Here is an 8661-nt window from a genome sequence, read left to right as displayed (position 1 = left end):
CAAGGCATCATCATGCGGGGTTTGAACCACTTGGAGGTCATCGTCAGTGAAGGTGATTGACTGGTCATGCTTCTTCTTGTGCCCTTGGTTGTCGATTTCGCACAGCCATGCATACTTCTTGCACCTCGAGCTACTCTTTCCTGCTGTGACGATTCCTCCTGATACGACGTGGATCACACCAGTAGGAGGGGCTCAGGAAGGTGGTTGAGCATTCTCCGCGCATTGTTCTTCCTGTGCCGGATTCTCGCTTTTGTCAATGAACCCGCCGAGGTACTTGCGCCTGATCAGGTCTTCGATGTGGTTGCATAGGTCGAAACAGTTCTTTGTGTCGTGGCCGTGGTTTCTATGGAACTCGCAATACTTGTCATGGTTCCTCTTGTTGCCTTGCGTTTTCATCTTCTCGGGTCAACGAATGTAACTGCGGTCACGGATTTGCATTAGGACTTCAGACCATAGTGCACTAAGTGGTGTGAAGTTCCAGTAAGTCGGCGACGGTGTTTGTGGTTTATGATCGGGTCGGCGACCTTGCCTCTTATGGTCCCGATCTGATCTTTCTGATTTCCGCTCCTCGGCGTCTCTCCTCTTTTTGTCGGGCCTTTCTTCCTTGTCCCACACTTGTGCCTGTGCTTCTTCCGCATTAATATATTTCTGGGCATGAGTCATTAGGTCAACTAGTGTATACGGGAGGTGCTTGGAGATGGAGAAGTTGAATGGTGAGGGGTGGAGTCCATGTCGGATGGAGAAGTTGAACCTCGCCAGGTAGTCTTTGAGAGATTCATTTTTCCTCTATCGCACCTGCATGAGCTAGCTGAGGTTTTCCATTGCTTCTGGCTTGTTGTAAACTGTGCCCGGAACTGGGTCTCCAGCTGACTCCATGATGCTATGGAGCACGGGGGGAGTGAGGAGTACTAGGTCAGGGTTGGGCCCTTGAGTGTGGCCATGAGAGTCTTGCACATCAGACCCTCAGAAGATCTGTGCAGCATCAATTAAGCCTTTAGGGCCTCGACGTGGTCGGTAGGGTCAGTGTTCCCATCGTATTTTTTGTGCTAGGGTGCCCACCATCCTGTGGGAGTTACCTCGTCCACAATTTCTTGGATGGACAGTGGTTCTCGAACAAGTTGAGCAATGGGTTGCACGAGCTGGTCTACGGCCAGCGCCGTGCTCCTCTGAACTTGACTGTGCTCCAACTCCTCTTGACATTGTTGGAGTTCCCGGATTTCGGCATCCCTATGGTCCGAAGCCGTGGTATGTGTTGCCCTTTCTTTCTTAGGGCGCGTAGGGCAGTCCTTCACAGAGTTGGATTCGGCAACAGAGACCACGCGAGGCGGTGTCCGTCTATTGAGCCTTTCTTTGGCGAGGATCTGCATGGTTTGGTGTGTCCTGTTGTGGCTGTCAGGCTCGCAACAGTGGACGGAGGGGGCAGACTTTCTTGCTGTCTTGCCTTTCTTGATTGGACCGCGCTGCCCCTTGTCAGCCCGGTGCACTTTGAGGTCCTCGAGGCGAGGATCATCCTTCGTGCGCATCGGGGTGGGAGGCGGGATGGTTCTGTTGGGCGGTGACGCGGATCCTAGGTTCTGCATCATCTCGAAGATCTTGTCGACCTTATCTTGCATCGCTTGGAATTGCGCGGGATCGATCGTGGTTGGGTTTTGTTGAGTTTCTTGGTGTAGAGAATTGTGGCGACAAGATTCTCGAGATGAGGATCGGCCTATTGATCACTCAGAATGGTTTCTCGGCATCTTGATCGCTTCCTTGATTGCGTAGTGAGAGAGATTTCGGGAAGGCTTTTTGTGTGTATCCTACATATGGTGCCAATCTAGTGCTGCTTAATCCAAGGTGGTGCACGAATTGAGGAGAGCAACCAAATCATCCTTGCCAACAGGGCGATGCCGAGCTACAAGGACGAGGCCGCACTTCAAGACCTATGATCAAGAAAGGAGAAGTCAGAGGCCCGAGGAGTTATCCCTGGGTAGGCACTCTGATGCTCAAGTTAGTAGGAGGTAGCAGAAGGCTAGGCCGAGATAGGAGAGTGCTGGGCTGAGCAAAGAGGAAGTACGTGTGTTAGAAGTCAGAATCCCTTACCTTGAGCATGGAGTATCTCTTTATAGCCAAAGGTTCGTGTCCTGGTCGGATTAGGCTTCCAGGGTTGTTGGGATGAGGTTGGCCACCGAGGTATTTGGGATAGAGTCCTATTCCCCGACGGAGTTGTCTTCCTTACTCCTCCTTATTTGTAGTTATGCTCATTCGCATGACATGCAACTGACGTGGTTGAGAGGATAAGATGGGGTGTCATAGTAATAGCGTAGCCCGACCCAGGTCGTAGAGGCCATGTATGCTGCGGAGCTGGCCGAGCTATGCCGACGTGGCTGGGCTGACTGGGCGGCCACATGTCTATTAGGACCAGCTCAGCCATGGCCCGAACAATTTCCATTTTTGTTAGACTAGTGTTGTTTTCTTTGTACCCAAAGTCTGCCTTTGGTTTAAAGGGAAAGGTAGAAAAAGGTAGGGAACTTGTACAATTACAAAGGCTGCATTTGGAAACGATGCAAATGGAGTGTAAATCTCGATTCGGGTAAATTTGCACTCTGGTTCACTTTTAACTATATTTGGCAACACTACATCTATGCATTAACAAATGACAGACCAATGCATATTTACATTGATAATAAGATATAAAAATACATCAATAAAAAAGAAGTAAATTTGCATTCAAGTTAGCTTTTGATAAAAAAAACATATGCTTTATTGGAATTCATATTTGCATCCATTATAGCTAAAAGTCTCTTTGGTAAGAAGGTAAATTTATTGGTGCAAAACTAACCCAATTTTACAATTTATATGAACCATTTTACACTACATATTTGCATTCACACTTATTTGCACCGTTTCCAAATGCACCCAAATTAATTAATTTGTATACATTTTTTTACCTTTATCAAATCAAAATATATCGTGCATTCTATGAAATCTCAATATATATATATATATATATATATATATATTATATCCTAAAAGCAAAAGGATGTATGGTCGATTTACCTCTATTTGGCTACATAAAATGGAATCTATACGATCTAACGTAAGCCAATTTAATTGCAGCAAATATTAATTAAATTGGAAATAATAGTTGTAGTGGTTGAACTCGAACATAAATCATGTTACATCATTCTCTCCAAGAAATTCAATTTATGGAACCAAATTGCAACTGGATTTTCATGTTATTGTGTGTGTGTGTCTTGACTCTCTCTTCTCTCTCTCTCTCTCTATGTAGACATGTTGTAGTCGTCTTAATTAATTTAGTTTTGGGTCAAGCCAAGGTCGAAAGGTGTTGTAGTGCCTGGCAACCATTTATCTCCTTCAAGGAAAGGACCAGCTGTAAACTGAAGAGCCTCCCTTTTGTTGGTAATGACCTTGAAACCCTTCCAGTTGACCCTCTTGCCTGTGGCTGCACCAGGTCCCCGGTTCCCATACTCAGCGTAGAACAATGTGTCGAGTGCAAAATCTCCTGACCATGGCATCCACCCTTCAGGTTGGATTAAATCACCAATGGTGGATTCCATGATCACCGTCCTCGAGTATTCCTTCCATGGGCGCCCCAAGTATGAGCGGATCTTGAACCTCTGTGGGAAGAGCTTCTCCTCAGGCACAATCCGGCAATTTTGGATGACCAGACCAGTGCGTTCACCCTTATCCTTCCTCCCGTGAGCAGTCACCGTGTTTTGCTGGTTGTCCATGGGTTTCCTGACTATAATCAGAGAGTTTTGGATCACCGTCGACGAGTCGCCGAATATGAAGTCGATGGTGCCGGTAATGACACAGTTTCTGTAGAACTGACGATGTGTCTGAACATACAGCGTGTCTTGGTACCCGTCCATCCTACAGTTGAAAAAGGCCGACATATCAGACTGGACGCGAAGTGCCACGGCTTGGTGCCCTTCGGGACCGGCTGTGTTCTGGAATCCAATCGACTTGGCGATGAATCCTTTTCCAATAGCAGCTACAATATGATATGAAATTAGTTAAGTTAATTAATGCTCCATGGGAACCGCCGGAATTAAAGAGTTATCTGATCAGATCGATGTACGCATGATGAGATGGATCGATGAAATCAATATATATATTCATTAATCCAACTTACTGAAGGAGGCAGTCTGGAAGGTGGGGACGCCTTGACGATTGTTCTTTCTACCAGTGATGATCGTCTTCGTTGGTCCATCTCCATACATGAAAACGTTAACCTGTTCCTTGGTGACAGTGATGTATTCTTCGTAGACACCGGCTTTCACGTAGATAACGTACCTTCCATTGTTTTTCTTTGGGTATGCAGCAAGGGCTGCGGCTATGGTCTTGAACTGGCCACTACCATCCTTGGCCACCACTGCATTAGGCGTCAGCCTTCCATTATCCTGCGACGCCAGAAGCTTCCGGTCCGCCGATGAAAACCAAGTGGGGTACCCATTCACGTTGAGAAGTCGCCGGTTGGTTTTCGTGCCGTCCAAATGGACATCGAGGGCTTTGAGTATCTTAGCGACCTCGGAGACGATGGCGAGGGCATTGCTCGTGAGCTGGGTGGCATTGAGGAGCCCATTATTCATTGCAGTCTTCAACTCCGGGTTCTCTATTCCATCCAGGCATGTCTCTTGGTACGAGACAACAGCGCTCAACCAGTTCTTGAGCTCAGCAACACGGTCATCGACGGGGTGCATTTCAGGATTACCCACCATTGAGAATGAAGCATCCAGCTCATCAACGGCGAATTGCAACAAGTCCTGACAATCCTCGATGCTCATACGATCGTAAGAGCTGGTTGTGGCCATCCCAATTACGCCAGACATTTCTAAGGCCTTCTTCACCTCTATGGTTGTGGCCTTAATGGCGGCCCTGAGGTAGTCATTTGGCTCTGCGCTTGCATTGTTGGCGACCGGGCTAAGGCTATTAAGACAGTTATCCTTATAACTGGTAGAGTCGCAGAGGGAGTTAACGAATTTCATCTTGGGCGACAGGCTACCGTTGCCCTCAGAACCGGTGTCATCGTTGGGCTGACCAATGCGGCTTATACCAATAACGGCACCAATGACAACACCGACGACGATGATGACAGAAATACCGGCAACAGCCGCCTTGGCCATTAATTTCTCTCTCTCTCTCTCCCCAATCCTCTTCCGCACCAGAAGAGGCGGGGCGGGGATTGAGAGAGATTATTAGAAATGAAGAGAGAGAGAGAGAGAGGATGATCCTCTGCTACCTCAAGCTCAAAGGATGAAGGAGATAGAGGGACGTGGGTGGAGGCATTTATAGGACAAGGCTGTTCCATATTTAGAGCAACTACTAGTCTACTACTACTAACCATTCCATCCCCATTCCCCAAATGAAATGATGGGCGCTAAATTCAAGTCCATCCCCAATTCTCCTAACGGTTCTCCAACAAGAACTCGTCGTAAACCGTAATTAATCACTATTTCGATCGATGCGGATGGATATTCTGGTCTGTCAATGGATAGGATCTGACCCGATGTTCTCGAATGAATTGGGTCAGTTTTGGTTTTATATTTACTACTAAACATAGTGCATGTGGCAATATATCTGAGACAAAATTATTTATAATTCATGTTTCTGAATACTTATAATTGGTCAGTTCTGAAAGTGGACAGGTTTTTAAGTGAGACATACTTTATGCCAAAGGGGCATTCGCTCTTTTATAGTTAGTATGGATAAATATTGGTTTGGAAACGGTTCTACCCAATTCCAAATCGATTTAGACCAAATCCAAATTATGTGTATATAAAAAGGATGAATAACCTTAAGAATATTTTTGAAATTTTCTAACGACAAAATTCATCCCTTTATATTTACATTTATCGATAAAAAATAAGACAAATAAGGTAATTTTTTATTGATATTAAATGAATTGAAAATAGGTAATTTTAAGATATTCAATGCATTCAATTTCTTCTCATTAAATCCAACATTTAAAAGTATAACTTATACTTTTAAAATCTATCTAGAAAAAATAGTGTTTTCATGTAGGTGGTGGTAAGAAATTAAACCATTTTGGGTCAAATGGGTCAATCCATGTTGTCACAATTAAATAATAAAGTTCAATATTAGATAAAATGCAAAAAAAAAGGAAACATTTTTAACATCATATGTCCGGCATATTAAACAATAATAAGTATGAAAAGTAATAAATATTTTTATTAATGATGGAAATGAAATGTAAAATTTAAAACCAATTGGAAATAAATTATTTTCCTATTCTCTCTAATTAAATCTCATATCTAAGGTATATATTCTCTCATTAAATCCTATATTTAAGATATATTTTTCTTATCATTAAATTCTACTAATTTAATTTATAATATTAATTTTAATAGTGTAAAAATAAATATTTTGAAAAGTAATTTGGAAACAAAACTATTTTCCTCCCTCCTAGTGGTGGGTAAATAATTCAAGTATTCAACAATTTGGGGTCAAATGGGATAATAAATAATGCCATAATTAAATAATAAAATAAATAAAATATATAATACAAAAAAATAATTTGGCATATCTCTAATATTGTATATTCATTATATTAAACAAAAATAAGTAATTATTTATATATATATATATATTATGCCAAACAAAAATCAAGTATGATGATAAGTAATTATTTATATAATATAGATGAAATATATAATTTAAAAAGTGACTAGAAAGCAAAATGGGATAATAAATATTTAAAAAAAGATAGAACACACAAAATGAAAAAGTATAGAATTTTGTCAAAACATTTGGGAAATGGATTACAAAAATTTAATAATAATAATAACTATGTTTGTAATTTAAAATTTCCACGTGCAAATGCACGTGCTTATTAATTACTAATATATATTAGTGGTGGCAATTGGGCGGGTTAGGTTGGGTTTGGTTTGGGTTGAGCTTCAACCCAACCCATCTAACCCGCCAACCCATTAATGACCCAGTTATATGAAATTAAATGGGTTGGGTTCAATCCAAACCCACTTTAACCCAATCCAACCCACTCAAACCCATTAATCTTGTGTTTATGTATTTAAAACAAAAAATAACTCCTTAACAAATAAGTTGGTCATAGCTTGGTGGTAATAGTAGTTGTTATTTACACAAGTTGTGAATGTTTGAATCACGTTACATGCATGTTATTTTTACACAAGCGGCAAAGCCATTTAACTATGCTCGGGTTTGACCGGGCCACTTAGGTTCACACCGGTCAGACCAACTTGAACTATCTAATTGGATTGTCTTCGAGCTAATCACATCAAGAGTTGTTGAATCGTTTAGATCCGGATCAGTACGATTGGACCAATTCAGTCAATGATGGATTGACTTGGACCGACCCATATTAGGTTTGTGCACGGGTTTGGGCCGAACTGATTGGCCCAAAGCGGATCGAGAGAAGTAAATTGGATCGAACCGAATTCGAGTGGGTTGCACAAATACGAGCCAGTCCGGACTATCCAACCCGAGCAAAGCAAATTGAGACGAATTTTGAGTCGGGTCAGACCGGGCCTGGGACTGAACCACCTATCGGTCCCATATTGGGTTTGGGTCGACCCGCATTGGTCCACCATGGGTCAGGTCGGGTTCAGATGTGTCCGACCGGCCCAAGCAAACCAAACTGAGGTGATCGGGTTTGTTCATATTTAGACCAAGTTGAGTTGGTCCGGACATGGATCAAGTTGATTTGGATTTATGTCGATTAGGGTGAAGTGTGTTGATTTGAGGCAAAACTAATTTTAATCAATAATTAATGCATTAATTATAAATTATTTCATTCAAATGAAAAAAATTAAAAAAAAACTAAGGAATTAATACTTATATCTTTAGTGGTTAACCCAATGGTTATCCACAACCTAAGCCAAGCCAACCCATTTAAATTGACCCAATGAGTGATCAACCCATTTCCAACCCGCCAAGTAAATGAACAGGTTGGGTGGGTTAGATACCGAGTGGGTTGGGTGGGTTCAGCGGGTTGGTTGAAAAATTGCCACCCCTAGTATATATATAATATTTTCAGCATATTTATTATAATCGGGTCAATTGTGTTAGACCCTAATTGTCTCAAAAAATGATCGATTTGGTTATGAGTCTAAAAGGGTCTGATTCAGTTTTAGGACATTGATATTTTCGATTTCCAGTTCTACCATGTCTCAACCCAGACGGACCCATTGATAAGCCTAATTGTGTGGGTTTGAATTTTTCATGGAATCCATAACATACAACTTGTTACCAATCAACTAGGTATTAACCAAAATTCGGGAGGGTTTTGATCGATTGGTCAAAGTTTTTAGGATATATACCATACAAATGAATTCACGACAGGCCCCCTTTTCAACTAGACAACTAGTAATATGCATCTTCATTCTTCTTAATATAAAATATTTTTATTAAAAATAAAGAAAAATGAAATCCTCCTTCCTCTTCTTACTCCTTCCCTTGCTCTTCCATCTTTCTCCTCACCCTCCTCTTAAGGAGGTTTATACCTCTTGCATTCTAAACGATGCCTCACGACTCTAGGTAATGGAACACCTCACGTCACACCTTTGTGTTTTATAACATTGGTTAGGAGAATTAGAGTTCAGACACATGGCTGGGGCCAACTGCCAACATACATACAATTTAACAGAAGTCGCATATGAA

The 8661-nt window shown here is 42.0% G+C and overlaps 1 protein-coding gene across 1 annotated transcript; it reads right to left on the bottom strand.

Moving 5' to 3' along the window:
- Positions 1–3088: 3088 nt before the first annotated feature.
- Positions 3089–5267, bottom strand: LOC104607217 (putative pectinesterase/pectinesterase inhibitor 13). Its single transcript, XM_010272791.2, has 2 exons — positions 4139–5267; positions 3089–3997 (listed from the first exon to the last, which is right to left on the bottom strand). Exons 1-2 carry the CDS (start codon positions 5127–5129, stop codon positions 3297–3299), a joined length of 1692 nt encoding a protein of 563 aa, XP_010271093.1. The 5' UTR covers positions 5130–5267; the 3' UTR covers positions 3089–3296.
- Positions 5268–8661: the final 3394 nt, after the last annotated feature.

This window comes from Nelumbo nucifera, chromosome 3, assembly GCF_055504915.1.
Source record: "Nelumbo nucifera cultivar China Antique chromosome 3, China Antique-T2T, whole genome shotgun sequence".
Lineage (NCBI taxonomy): Eukaryota > Viridiplantae > Streptophyta > Magnoliopsida > Proteales > Nelumbonaceae > Nelumbo > Nelumbo nucifera.
Note: the sequence above shows the minus strand (reverse complement) of the source record. Positions and strands in the feature narration are given on the sequence as shown.